General features: G+C 39.7%; 1 protein-coding gene across 3 annotated transcripts in view; it reads left to right on the plus strand.

The window, feature by feature from the left end:
• The first annotated feature begins 4,653 nt into the window (after positions 1–4,653).
• GUCY1A2 (guanylate cyclase 1 soluble subunit alpha 2) overlaps positions 4,654–15,243 on the plus strand; it is a 409,569-nt gene continuing 398,979 nt past the window's right edge. For all 3 annotated transcript variants that reach the window (XM_003130093.7, XM_084978389.1, XM_084978388.1), the window contains exon 1: positions 4,654–5,406. In XM_003130093.7, coding sequence (XP_003130141.3) covers positions 5,095–5,406 — 312 coding nt within the window. In that variant the 5' untranslated portion in view covers positions 4,654–5,094. The remainder of the gene's footprint in view (positions 5,407–15,243) is intronic.

Here is a 15,243-nt window from a genome sequence, read left to right on the forward strand (position 1 = left end):
GTCTTCCCTCAGAGGAGGAAAGATTTCTGCAGTGTATGATTGAGAGTTCAAAGTCATTTAGAGCCACTTTAAGGAAGATAGCGTTGTCTGCCCTAGGCATCAAAAGGCAATTATTACTTTCCCTCTTTCTTGCTTTTCTGAATATGGTGGAATCAGAACAAGTCAGCCGTCCCACTTACAACGCATATGTATCTATTAAGTGTTTCATTGACTTTCTTTCTTTCCTTTCATCCTCCTTCTGTTTTGAGCAACAAGTACCTTACCCCTTCCTGATGGTGTTATGATGAAATACAACCATAGGATGACGGGTTGCACTGGCCTTCCATGTCTCCATTTATATATGAACAAAGTAGATGGTTCTCATTTTGATATTTTCTTTAACATTTATTTTACTTACAAAATATACAAGAATATGAAGCATGACGTCTCTGCTTTTATTTGTACACAATCCTTCACAAAGGAAGAATGTTGGCCCTCTTTTTAAAAAAGAGTATGAGAAAGTGGTAGGGGTAGACAGATCTCAATCAGGGAATACATACATAGGATTAATCTGCAGGTGAGGAGTGTGTGTTTATGTGTGTGTGTGTGTGTGTGTGTAATTTTCTAAGCTAAGGATACGGAAAGAAATGTCCTAGTTAAGAATTCACCAGCTATTATATTTCTTTGAAGAATTTACTTTAATAAGACAAGCACAGTTCCTGTGAGTTGCCAGATTTTTGTAAAGATTAACTACAGGAAGACATTTCCTGTCTTCTGATATCAAGCAAGAGCTCTGCTCTATGGAACACTTATGCAGATGTTGCAGGGTTTTCTTGCTGAAGACGTAGATGGATGAAAAGATATTAGGAAAGCATCTGGAGGTCTGAAGTCCAATGAATTTGGGGAGTAAGGACCGATGGCCATTTTTTTTGAACTTGACAGAGGTGATTTTTCTTTACTTCTCTAGAAAGAATGAAAATTAATTAAATGAGCAATGTATGTGAAAGAAGTTTATAAATAGCAATGCTGTTTGTAAGGTAAGACATATACAACATTTTTTTTTATGTTTAAAAGGGGGATAGTTACTATCTTATTTATGATGAGAAATTTTCTTTCTTAAGGAATCCTTCCCAATGCTTGATCAGTCTGAAGTGAGTCTTCAGGTGCCTCCACTGACTTCACAAATAACCAAGAATATTCCTGCATTTTCCTCTTCCTATGGGCGACTATATTTTAAGGAATTTATTGAAACACATATATGTAGCAAGACCAGACTTGTGGACATGAGTCTGTGCAAGTTTCCTTTCCTAAAATTATAGCACAAATCTTTCATTTTCAGTGAACTACTCTTTTCTAAAGTGTTTGAAATCCTTTTTTTTTTTTTTTAACTAGCTCTTAGCCTTAAAATTTTTTCTTAAATGGAGGATAGGTTATGCTCTCCTTTAAAGATGTTAATTGAAGTATAGAACACAGTGTCCTTTATACTGAGAACTTTTGAACCCTGCTTCTGAACAGAAATACAAAGGAAACCCTTGAAAGTAATGCAGATTATATACTGTCTACATTTGGGACTTCATTTGTTTACAGTTTAAAAATCAGTGGGAAAGTCATGATCGACTCATACAGAAAATTTTAAGACCACTTCATTTGGCTAGATCCTATAAAAAATCTGATTCAAGTGGTTCACACACAATAAAAACATTCCATAGGTTCAGAATTCTTTCTGGCAATAAGCTTCGTGTAAACAGGAAGACTCTTGGGAATCTTGTAAATTTTAGAAACAAATGATACTCATTGCTTTTCACTCAGTCACTTTACTTTGAGACAAGAGTTGGAATGATTAGCAAAAGTTTTGGTTTTAAGTTCAACATAAAGGTTATTTTTCATTACCATAAAAGAACTTTTGTGCATGTGTGTGCAGCAGTGGTTATTAAAAGAATGTGAAGAGCATATGCTATTTAGTATCAAATAGAAGCTCTAAAATAGTATGATTCTGAAGAACTTGAAAGTTACATCATTATTACTAAAGAAGAGAACTAAAAACTCCACCTTATTATGCTCCACCTTACTATAGATACTGCACAGCAGGAATATTTAACAGTTTCCCCAATGTTGGAATAATGTAACCCCCCAATCCATTGTATTTCATGAAAAAAAAGGCCAATGAAACTTTTTAGCAGAATTGATGACTTTTTTTTTAATTTTTAAAAAATTAGAGTTGATTTACAATGTTGACAATTTCTGCTGTACAACAAAATGATTTTGTTATACATGCACACACACACACACACACACACACACACACACACACACATATTCTTTTTTATATTCTTTTCAGTCTTGACCTATCCCAGGAGTTTGGAGTTTGGATATATTTCCCTGTGCTATACAATAGGACCTTGTTATTTATTCACCTACTGACCCTAAACTCCCCGTCCATCCCTCTACCTCCCCTTTCCCCCTTGGCAACCACAAGTCTATTCTCTATGTCCCTGAATCTGTTTCTGTTTTGTAAATAGATCATTTGTGCCATATTTTAGATTCCACATATAAGTGATATAATATGGTATTTGTTTTTCTCTTTCCAGTTTACTTCACTTAGTATGAGAATATCTAGTTGCATCCATATTGCTGCAAATAGCATTATTTTGTTCTTTTTTATGGCCAAATAGTATTCCATTGTATATGTGTACCACATCTTCTTAATCCATTCATCTGTCAATGAACATTTAGGTTGTTTTCCTGTCTTGGCTATTGTGATTAGTGCTGCTAAGAACATGACAACTATTTTTTATGAAAAAAATATAATTTGTGGCTAATTTCCACTGGAAACAAAGGCATATAGGAATAAGTGAAGAAATAGGGAAATCAACAGTAGATATACCAATGCGATCAAAATAATAATAATAATAACTATTATTATTTTTTAAAAGAGGACTGAATTTCCTTTGCAAAGAGGAGAAACCATGCAGTTATCAATTTACTCAGCTGGCTGAGAAAGAATATATACGTATATTTGAAGGGGGTATGTGAGTGATAGTATACATTTTTTATATCTTTAATACCTATGTAAAATCTGAGATTAAGGAATATCTCTGAATTCAATTTGAGTGGATTTTCCCAAAATGTAAAAGGAATCCTCAAAAGCATTTATATTTATTTGGGTCCTCATAACCAGTGGGGAAGATTTAGGGTTGTGGTATAGCAAAGGTTTTTTTGTTTTCTTTGTTTTAAAATAAACAGAACTCAGAAACCTATCTGACTGTCTTGGAAAGACCTTTAAAAGAAAAACTGCTTTTGCTTCAGTATCTCTGAGAAGCCAAGGCCAGAGCTCCTGAAATTTCCTTTCTGGGGGAAGGGAAACGTGAGGAGTATGCTAGTCAGCTTTGCTGCAGGGCGAAGTATAGCCAGGGACCCTACTTTTGGGACACTCATATTTGCCCCTTCTCAATGTCAGAACAACACTTTCATGGGGCTAAAGCAAGTGCAATGGGGACGGGCACTAACAGCGGCTGTTGCTTTGCCAAGAGGCAAGCTTTGGAATGAAGCAGCTCTATCGAAAACTTGCGAGGCTGTTCTTGGGCTTTGAAAAGCCTTTTCCCCACGCGCCCCAGACCCCCACCACGCCCTTAGCTTTCCAAGCACATTTGTAGCCAAGTGCAAACAGATACCATATTTGGCTCAAATATCTGGGAGAATGAAAGGCCTGAGATCACTCCTGGGTCCTAGGTAGTTGAGTCTGCAGAGGAACTGTCCCCAGGTCTGCAAGTCTGCAAAGGCTGCTGCAGGTGGCAAGCGGAGCTGTCCAGCATCAGTGCAGAGCCGGCAGGAGCCAGGAGCCCACGCGCCCAGCCTTGCTGATGCTCAGCAACAGGGCTCTCGCCCGAGCAGACGCTGTCCTTATTCATTGCCTCCCGGCTCTGGGCTTGCTGCGAGCCCACGCAGCCTCGACCGAGGCGGAGAACACTAGTCCTCACCAGCTGCTACAGCAGGAAGGGTGCCAACATGTTGCCCCTTCCCTTCCTTTGTAAGCGAGTTCTCTGGAATGGACAGGCTGGGCCGCTTGGCCTTCCTCCTTCTCCTCAGAACTTCCTAAATAAACTCGGAGGGAAAGGACAATTACGGACCACACCCCCCCACTTCATGCTTTCAGACTTTCCCGATGTGGCTTCAGAGGAAGATCTTCCTTTCCGCCTCCCTCCCCCCTCTCTGCTCCCTTCCAGTGCCCACCGGTGCCCTACTGTTCCCCAGCAGCTGCTCCCGCAGACCATGGATAGGGCATTTGGAGTTGGGGCCCTTTGGTCAGATCCAAACCCCCTCGGAGGAGGAGGGGACGGTAGGAGTGGGGATGGCGCTCAGAGGACGACGACGAGGTGTCCTTGTTGCTCCTGAAACGTGGCGACAGGCAAGGCGGAGACTCCCAATGAGTATGATGGCGACACGTGATGCCGGCAGAGAGAGAGAGAGAGAGAGAGAGAGAGAGAGAGAGAGAGAGAGAGAGAGGGAGAGAGAGAGAGAGAGCGAGAGAGCGAGAGGGACGGAGAGAGAGAGACGGAGAGGGAGACGGAAAGGGAGGTGGGGAGAGAGCGAGCGAGAGCGTGAGCGAGAGAGCCTGGGGGGAAGGGGGGGTTAAAGGGAGTAGGAAGGAGGCGGGCGGCAAGGGGAGAGAGGCGGGAGGAGAGGGGCGGGAGCAGCGTAAGAAAGGGGGCGAGATAGGCGCGCAGGCGGCAGAAGCCTTTGCCTCCGCGACCGCGCGGGCCGCAGCCTCCGCGCCCCGCCGCCCGCGGTCACATACTCGGAGGCTTCCCGCGGGCGGGAGAGAGTCCACAGCGATGCGCCCAGGCCGGCGGTGAGGCGGCGGCGCGGGAGCAGCAGCAGCAGCAGCGGCGGTGACCGCGGCCGAACCCAGACCCCAAGGTGCCGCGGCGCCCCAAGTTCCCGCCATGAACAGTCGGCTCTGGATGCTCCACGGCTCTGGGAACTCCCGCCCGGCGGAGCACGACCACAACGCCTCGCGGCCCCGACACTCCTAACGCCGCCCCTCGCGGGTCCCGCGGCCGCCGCCTCCCGCGTCCCCGCCGCCTCCTTTTCGGCCGGCGCAGCGCCACCAGCAGCATGTCTCGAAGGAAGATTTCGTCCGAGTCCTTCAGCTCCCTGGGCTCTGACTACCTGGAGACCAGCCCGGAAGAGGAGGGGGAGTGCCCCTTGTCTAGGCTCTGCTGGAACGGCAGCCGCAGCCCGCCAGGGCCTCTGGAGCCCAGCGCGGCGGCTGCCGCCGCCCCGGCCCCGGCATCCTCCACCATTGCCGCTGCCGCTGCCGCTGCCACCGCCGCCAGCTCCACGGCAGGGGCTAGGAGAACGCAGCGCCGGAGGCGGGTCAACCTGGACTCGCTGGGTGAGAGCATCAGCCGCCTGACGGCGCCCTCGGTGAGCAGGGAGTGGAAGGAGGGCCGCCCTTCGGAAGAGAGGACTGGGGTAGGGAAAGTTGGCGCCAGGCAAGCCCGGCAGTGTGCGCAGAGCCCCACCGCTGGAGGGCGGCCCGGGCTCTCACCGCCAGGCCTAGGGTCCCCAAGGACCCCTGGGGAAACTGGACCTTGGGATCTGATGGAAGGGGCGGTGGAGCACGGGAAAGGAGTAAAGCTTCACTCTTTCGGGGTCTCCTGATTCGGGGGTCTGTCTGCCCACTTCCAGCCTTGTACCCTCCTTCCTCGCGGTCACCCTGATGGCCCTAGTGCTTCTTTACACCCACCTGTTTTCTTTTCCCCAAACTTTCCCAGGCACTGTGTCCCGCAGTTCCCATTTCCATGTCTTTCATCTCTGTTCTCCAGTATCCCAAAGGAACCCCTACTCCTTTCCAGGAAACTCTTCCTCTCTTTTTTCCCACACTCTCTTGGTCTTAACGTGACCTTCTCTGACATCTTTGAATTCTGCAGGCTAACTACATTCTATGTTGCATTCCTTTTCTTAAATCTTCGGGAACTGGTTGTCAGATTTTTTTTCTTTTTTTTATTAGTTGCCTTCTGATGAAGAAACCTTTAATGTCCTGTTTTCTTACCACCTCATATCCTTTTTTTTTCTTCTTTTTTTTTTTTTTGGTCACTGGGCATTTATTGGCTCAAACTTCTTCTCTGGGTAAACCTGGTGTCTGGTTTCCTAAACCTCTCTGGTATTTCTTGCACCTCTACCTCATCCTTCACTCTCTTCCCTCTGGATTCTTTAGTGCTTTCAACCTCTTTTTTTCTTTTTTATGGTTTTCTTATATTAGGCCTTTCATAAATATCTGTTGAATGAATAAATGCCTTCCTAGCCCTCTCTCCACGTGTGCTCATTTGGGGATACCTTTATGAGCAGTTCCAGGTGTACTCCAGACTCCCCCAGGTTCTAGCCATCTTTCCATAGCACTTCTGCCTTATTCCAGCTCCAGCATTTCGGCTACCCTTGATCTCTACTCTTAGCACGAATGTCAGACCTTTCTCTGACTGTATGAGGTGTGTTTTGAAGGAATCCACTCCATTGTGACCGGATCCTAAGGGAATTCAGTATCAAACCACTGTCTACCATTTGTTCTCATCTTGATTGGCTACAAGAACTTCAACTCCTGACAGCACTTTTCTACCCATCTCTGAGACATTCACTTCTTTAAAGTTTCTAAAATGAATCTGCACATTGAGCTTGTTTGCCTTTTTGAGTCTCCCCTTTGAAAGTACTCTTGCGATTGATGGTAGGAACGACCTGAGAAAGAATGAGATCCATAGGGACAGGGAACTGGTTCTAGGCAGTCTTGTGGCCATTGCGTAAATGGAGTGTGATCTTTTCTTTTAGCAGTGAAACTGCTCTTTGGTCATCTTCCTTTTTTTGTGCATTTTCCCTTCAATTTACCTTTTGCCATTTCTTCTATCGATAACCTAGGAAACAAAACTCAAAATGGGCTGGCTACTGTTTGCTATTCTTAATGCAGCTATTTCCCAGGAAGCATAATCTTAGGAACTATTTGAAGTTGCAAATTGTTGAACATAATCCTTTATGAAAGGAGTCCAGTAATCCTTGTGCATCTGTGGTTTTGTGTCAGTACCTAAAGCAACATTTGTACAATATACTAATTCTTAAGTATAACAGATTCATATCCAATATGATGATTTTACTAAAGATAATTATTAGATTTGGGGGAATTGTTTCTATAATTCTTAATTTTCTTTTTGCCTAAAAATCATAATTTACAAATTTCTAAAAAGTTATGGCAGTGCCTCTGGTAATGCCAGTTTAACATGTCTATTCTCAGCAACTTATGTGAAAGGTAGATAAAATGAACTGAACTCAAGTATTTACTGCCAAAATAAGAGGAAGGAAATAAGTTCTGATTTTTAACTTTTATTAATGACTCTGGTTCTTTGATGGATAAAAAGCATTTAACTAGACAATAGTGTTCAGGATGAGAAATTTGAAAATAATTGTGATGATAAAAGTATACATCAGCTACATGTACTTTCCATGCTGTAATTATTTTCTGTTTTGAAAAAGGTCTTTCACCTGGAATACTGAGAACATAAAAATAAGTATAGTGTAAACAATTCCAATTTAATGAACAAATTCTCCTTGGCTAACCATATCACCAATGGACTTGGTAAAACAAAGAAACAGTATATTCAAAGCAGTGACTTATATCTGTGTTCTCCTCCCCTGTTTTCCTTTGTTTGGCAGTCTAGAACACTGCTTCAGAAAGTTCCAGTAGATTTGCTCTCCTACATTGTCAGCATTCTAACTTCTTTGAAAACATTTATGTCCTGTCTAATGTCCTGTCATTAGAGCTAAATGACTTAAAAAATAAAAAATCTCCGAGAATAGCCTTTACCAGAGCATTTATAGATGGGAATTTCTAGTTGTTCTGACTGTTTTGAACCTTCTTGCATTCCATCACAGTATATTCCAGGAGAAACTACTTGCTATGTGGAAGCTCCTGTCTCCTTAGTGGTTTCATTGTGGAATGTTGTCTTAAACACTGGAGATTTATTTGTTCTTTATTCGGAATAATTTGCAAATAGGAAGATGGAAATGAACTTAATAAATGCTAGGATATTACCAAGTAATTCAGCTAATTATTTGATCAATGGAATAGTCAAACCCAGGTTTTTGTTGTTTTAATAGTTACTTTTAGGTGCATTGATGTTGGCTATAAAGACTATAATATTTTATAAATTTTTAGTAATAAAAATAAGTTGAATTGAAGAAATTGAAAAAAATTCTGGAATTCAGGAGACCTGGTTCTGATTCATTGTGCCTTGGACAGCTAAATACTTGTATATCTCTGTGCATGTTACTTTAACTGCTAGGCTCCTTCTCATCTGTAAGGCGAGGGTCCCTCCCAGTTCTGACATTCTATGAAGACATACCGTTTTGTCAAGTTTTCAATTCACAATGGCATGTGAAATAAAGGCAAGGACATATTATAAGTTTTAAAACTGAGGACAGTAGATTTCTTTCTTAAGCGGTATTGAAAGTACTGTTTATTCCACCATTTTTGTTAAAATTATTTGAGGATCTGTGTTGTGGCAAGTATTGTGCAAAGCATTGGTAATATGAATGCCAAATAAAACTTTCCCATTCTTCAACCTCATGAAACTTATTTAATTATAGCCTTTATTTTTATGGAAAATGTATTGAAGGAAAATACAAGAACTCCAATTGTGGTGGAGATGTATAGGGGAAGTTTTGTTTATCATTCATGCACTTTGGCTAGTTTTGGTTACTCTGCATATCTGGGGTGGAGCCATAAAAATAAAAATAATCATAAAGACCTGGCTGAAGATGTGTAAATCACTTAATACATTATTTATTTTGAAATAATTTATTTGGGAACACATATGGAGAAACAGCTGGGGATTTTTCTCAAGGGTGATTTTAAAACCTCATTTATTCCCATTTTATTTTTATAAATGAGAGTTGCTTAGACCCCTGTCACTTTGACATTGGTTCTGGGGTTGTTAGTGTCAGCCTGTTCAGTAAAGAAAGATATTCTAGGAGAGAACTCAAGGGCAAGGCTTTCCTAGATTTCTTGTCAGAAAACTACTGGCTGTTACAGCATAACAGGTGGTTTTGAAGACCTTAGAAGCTATAGACAGCAGAAGGGCAGGAAGAAAAGTAACAGAACTGGAAGCATGGCAAATAAGAAGAGGAAAGGTACTGAATTAGGGAACAGTCCAAGAAAGAGAGAACAGTGAGGAATGAAAAAGGAGGAGAAGCTTGAATTCAAGTAGCAAAATAAAAAACCCCAAAATTGTTTCATTGTTTTTAGAAAGGAAATTATATTGATACATGCTTATGAAAAAGTGAAAGGATGTAGAAGTACATATTTAGCCTCTCTTAATATTAAATAAAATGAACTCTTTAACATGTGTTAACTCTTAGGAAAAAACATTAGAAAGTGTAAATGTAACTAACAGGTAAATAATGAAAAAATGTATAAAATATATTTGTGAGGTATAAGGTATTTGATAAATTAATCTGTTTTAATTGAGGTTTTAAAAATTTGGGGCTCAATATGGCTAATCTGTTCCTCAGATTAGCCATATTAAAATTAAAAATTAAAATATATTTTAGTAATTTAATGCTTTAACATGGCAGAATTGAAAGCATTAGGATTTGAATTTTGACAGACATGGGTTTGAATCACTCCCTGCTGAGCCCCTAAGTGTAAAGGGAAAGCCAACTCTTACCTTCCTAGAGCCTTAGTTAACTATTTTGTGAAGTAGGAATAATGGCTACCTTGTAGATATGTTGTGGAAGAGGAGCAATACTCCTTGTATAATTCCTTGAGCTCAGTAAATTATTGTTTCAAGCTGAAATCCATTAATATCAGTCAAATTTGAATGCCTCCAAATGATGAAAAATTTTCCTTTTTACCACAATAATTTTCTTGCTTGTGGCCTTATTGAAAGAGTTCATAGGTTAACTGATGTCATGCACCTAAAAAAAATTGATAAGAAGGAGTTAATTTTGTTGGCATTGCCTAGCCAATCCATTAAAATAATTAAAACTCGAGTTCCTTTTTGGCTCCCTGACTATGACTCATGTGTGTATACAAGCATATTTAATTATTGCAGATTCAGACATTTCTATCAACTGCTGAATTTATGTTGCAGTGTGAAAAAGACTACTATAAATTCTATAAAAATACTGGAACATATATATTTGGTAGAATGTAGGTATTTCACAACAAATTACTTTTAAATTAGGAGAAAAAAAGATTAGATAGGTGAAAGAAAAACTTAGTATACTTGCCTGAGAATTTCAAGTGTTTCCCATTCATTGCATTCAAACTAATTTGTACTGTGTTCAGAGGTTTAGGCTGTGAGATACAACAAGAATGGCTTTTACGTTTTGTAGACAGAACTCTATTCTTGTTTAGCTACTAGGTCAATTGTTAGGTCTTCATTTTAAATATAAATTTTGACTTTGGGAAATGACATCAGTGGTTATCAGTTTGTAGCTAGAGGTATGTGATTGTATATTCCTTTTAAGTAATAATTTATCTAACTTGAAGTACTCTGAGATGTGTGGGAAGAGTACCTGAGTGCTGTTATGTGTTTTTCCACTCTATATTATCATTGCTGTTTCCATTCATCTTTGTTTCGTCTTGTTGCCAAATTCTTAGGGAGGTGAAGGTAAGATTTAAAAACCCTACATATTTCCTTGAATATGATAGTAAAATAAGTGGCTTATCTCTAGATATATACATTGTTAACTGTGAATTTCACATGCTTCTAGGGAGAAAAAAATTAAAGGCATAAGAGGGAGAATAGATAGTCTTTGCAGGCCCTTCTTTGATGCACGAACCTGTGATAAGGTCAAAATTCAGAGTTCCTCTGTTTAAATTCTGACTCTAATCTTGATACTCTTGCTTTAGTTTGTTTTTAGCACATGATACTTAGTGGATATTCAATAAATGCTCAGAATAAGTGAGTGGATGTTCTTGTTTAGTTATCCAATTACATTATTTCTCTTGTATTTGATGTTTTCTGTGTTGTATTTGGTTCTAACAAAATGTTTAGATTTTGTACCAGCCTGTGAGAGTTGCTTTTAAGTATGCAAACCTGTTTGAATTTTACTTGCACTCGCTATTGAAACCAAAACTTCAGAATGAAGTTGTGTTAAAAGAGAGCAGATGGAAAAGTATTCTCCTCCTGGAACTCCTTGAATGGCCCGTTTGTATTTTAAGTTAGGTGAATGTAATGACTGGCTTCCAGTCTCCAGTATAAGTATGCTTATATTTTCTGTACAGTTCTCTCTCAAGTGAGAGAAAAGTATTTGTCAGCAAGTGGGCTACTAGTTGCCAAAAATGCACTGCTAGGAGATGGAATGACATAATCTTACTCCTCAAATATCATTTTAGGACAGAATCTAAAGATCTAGAATTGTGTGCTGTAAGCTCAGAGAACCTCATAAAATCAAAAATTCCAGCTTAGGGTGATTTAGGAAGTAAGGAGCTGGAAATATCTTTGAAGGCTGGAGATATGTTGCGGCTGTTGTGGGAACTGAGAAAGAGTGAACATTCTTATAAATAGAACAGTGAGAAATCACTTCCTGTACAGGCTTTATTTGAGGCTTATTAAACAGTTCCTCATTTGAGCTAGTGGTATCAAACTGCAGTGAGCATTAGAAATATCCAGAGAAAATTGTTAAAATGCAGGTTCCTGGGCTTCTTCCTCAGAGGGTATGGTTTGATAGCTCTAGCGAGAGGCCTGGACTCTATATTTTAAACAAAACTCCAGGTTGATTTGCTAGGCCCACCAAAGTTGTGCCTAAAAGTGATTGAATTCCACACGTTCAGGATCATTGACCTAGGCTTAGTGAGTTCTGCAGACTGATTTTTTACGAAGAATGATCCTGGAAGTGGCTCCTTTGGGATGATTATATCCCAGGCAGTTATTGCCCTACTAGGGATAAAATAGAGGTGGTGACTTGGATCCACATCCTGTTATATCCTTTGCATTCAAAATAATTTTGTTGGTTCTATGTTAGAAGATATTTGAGGTTTCGCCATTTGTAGTTTTAATTATTTGTGGATTTTTTTTCCCATTTTTCCTGAACTTGCTCCCCTACATTTATGTTCAGTAGGTCACATGTCATTACTGTGAATCCTGTGGCCTCTTAACTCAAAATAAAGAAACAGCTATTCAGAAATGTTGGGAATGACAGAGAAGAAGTGTTGTTGTTAGGGTCATTCTGACAGTATTATCAGTGTGTCTGTTCTTTTAGAGCAAGATTGATATGACATTTCTCAAATGCTCCATCAACTAACTGGTTCATTTTGAAGCAATAACTTGTTCACATGCCAATGAAATTTTTTTAAAAAGGTGAAGAGAGAAAATATATGTATCTAGATGTCAGAATTTTTTATTTTTTATTTTTTATTTTTTTGCCTAGAAAGAAAGCAATAGGAGGTTCAGATATCAGATTTTAGAACCACTCCTCAAACCCTACCAGTATATGACAAAGATAATAATGGTTGCTAAACTCTACAACCTTAACCTAGGTTGTTAGTCTTTCTGTGGCTAAGTTGGTAAGGGTCTAGTTGAACTCTCCAAATAAGTGATGACACAACATTTGAAGAAATTTGTGCTTGTGAGAACTCTTGATTCAACCTATCATGACAAGAGGCTATTTGTGTGGAGGTTCTGATGTTACTTTAGTTGAAAATCCTTGGAATCCGGAGTTCCCGTCATGGCGCAGTGGTTAACGAATCCGACTAGGAACCATGAGGTTGCGGGTTCGGTCCCTACCCTTGCTCAGTGGGTTAAGGATCCGGCGTTGCCGTGAGCTGTGGTATAGGTTGCAGATGCGGCTCGGATCCCGCATTGCTGTGGCTCTGGCGTAGGCTGGTGGCTGCAGCTCCGATTCAACCCCTAGCCTGGGAACCTCCATATGCTGCAGGAGCAGCCCAAGAAATAGCAAAAAGAAAAAAAAAAAAAACAAAAACAAAAAACAAACAAAGAAAATCCTTGGAATCCACTTGATTCCTTTTCCATTCACTGTATTTCCATTCACTGTACTACGTTTATGATGAGTAAGTCTGCTGTGCCCAGTGGAGGAAGTTAAAATATTCTAAAAAATGGCTTCTCTTTCTTACTGCTTTATGCTTCTTCATGCATGGACCTCCAATTTAATATTGGGAGAGAATGGTTTTTCTGATCAGTTTTGTGCAGACACACACACAGATATACCCATCCTGTTTTCTGTCACTGCATGTTTTCCATATAGAATACGAAGTTATTGCTCAGATCTGCATAATTAAGACTTACTGTGTTGACGTGTGATTTTGATTTATTTTGCCTCCTTAAGATAGAGATCTATGCATGTCTACGCCTAGCAGAAAGTCTGATTTATAAAGGCACTCAGTGTTTGTTAGGATAATGAGTAAATGATTGCATAAATCCTTGTGTCATTTGTAGTATATCTGATAATGCTCTATGAGCTACAGTGATTTTGTGCTGTCATATTTTATTTGATTATTTTAACTTTTGTTTGTACTTTTTTTTCAGACTTAGGTAAGTAAATTTGGCTAAAACATTTTTTTTTTTTTTAGAATGCTTTTAAGATTTTGAAAACCCTTCCTATTGGGTATTTTATTGGTGTTTCACAATAATCACTTGATTTTTTGCCAGTTGTCTTTAACCTTGGTTAGTATGATTATCTGAAAATGCCCATAGACACAATAACTATTTGGCGGGGCATATGTGCTGCCACTTATAAGTGTTAGTATACTATCTCTTAAAGAGATGTGTATCTCTATAAGATTCAGAGACATTTTCTTTACCATGCTCTTCTATTCATTGTTATTTTAGTATATAAGAAATCTTGTGTAATCCAACATTGTATTAAAAATCTCTGTAAACCAGCACACCCACATATCTGTCCTAGAGTTATTATTATAGACACAGTAATGGTACTTGAGGGGATAGAGTCTTTGGGAAAAGTAGTAAAGTTAGGAATTATTGATTTAAGGAATGGGAGAGAAAACTGACCAGGAACAGGAAAATGTATTGTTGGGTATTTTTTGAGGGCCCAACGAGGGTGATGATAATGAATTTTTAGTTTAAACTGAGAGGATTAGTATGACTTGGAACATATTATTAGGTTTGGTATTTTTTGAGCACCCAGCCAGAGGTTTTTTTTAACTTTTAGAGTTCGGTGTATAATTTGATTAACATGCCTGTCTTATTTTTCTTGGAAAATGCCTGTTAGTGTATGTGTGTGTGCAGGGTGGGTGGGGAGGGGGCTGCCACTGGGCAGAGGCTACAACTCAATGATGCATTCTGATTTTTGTTTTAATTTTACTTTGGGGAAATAACTTTTCTGTCTCTGTTTTCCATCTCTGAAATTACATATCATAATACTAATCTACTACTCAAAGATAAATACATAGTAATATGTGAATATTATAGGATTATAATGACTAGCACATAATTGGAATTTGGTAAATGATCAATTAATTTTGGCACCTTTATTTAACTGCTTGTCGGTTATCTTACCAATCTGCATATTAACACATTTCCTGATGACTTCAACTACCTCTAGTCACATCTTTTCCAAAACTTGTAGAAATTTCCTTCTTTACATACAGTTCTTGCTTAGCATTTTCATGCTTTTTTTTGGCTGCACCCATGGCATATGGAAGTTCCTAGGCTAGGTGTTGAATCAGAGCTGCAGCTGCTGGCCTGTGCCACAGCCACAGCAACACCACATTTGAGATGCATCTTCAGCCTACACTACAGCTCACGGCAACACCAGATCCTTAACCCACTAAGCGAGGCCAGGGATTGAACCCGCATCCTCATGGATACTAGTTGGATTCGTTACCGCTGAGCCACAGTGGGAACTCCACATTTTCATGAATTTTATGGGTTATATTTTTAACTATCTTGGGTGTAAAACATTTCAGCGTTATTAAATCTACCAGAAATTCCCCCCCAACAAATCTTAAAAATAAATGTGATCTTACTGGTCACTTGTTTATTCTCTCACATTCATTCACTCAGAAGCATTTATTTAGCAAATGTGTACTTACTGAGTCATTCAGTATGCACTCAGCATTAAACAAACGTAAGAGGTGGGACATTAAGACAGAAATTTGATATGGTCCATTGGATTTAAAAAATATAAAACTCCATTTTATTTTATTTTTGTCTTTTTGCTTTTTCTAGGGCCGCTCCTGCGGTATATGGAGGTTCCCAGGCTAGGGTCCAATCAGAGCTGTAGCCCCCAGCCTAT

Source organism: Sus scrofa, chromosome 9, assembly GCF_054392235.1.
Source record: "Sus scrofa isolate SSC_HxYL_T2T_F1_AM1 chromosome 9, Sscrofa_HxYL_maternal_Yorkshire_Landrace_v2.0, whole genome shotgun sequence".
NCBI lineage: Eukaryota > Metazoa > Chordata > Mammalia > Artiodactyla > Suidae > Sus > Sus scrofa.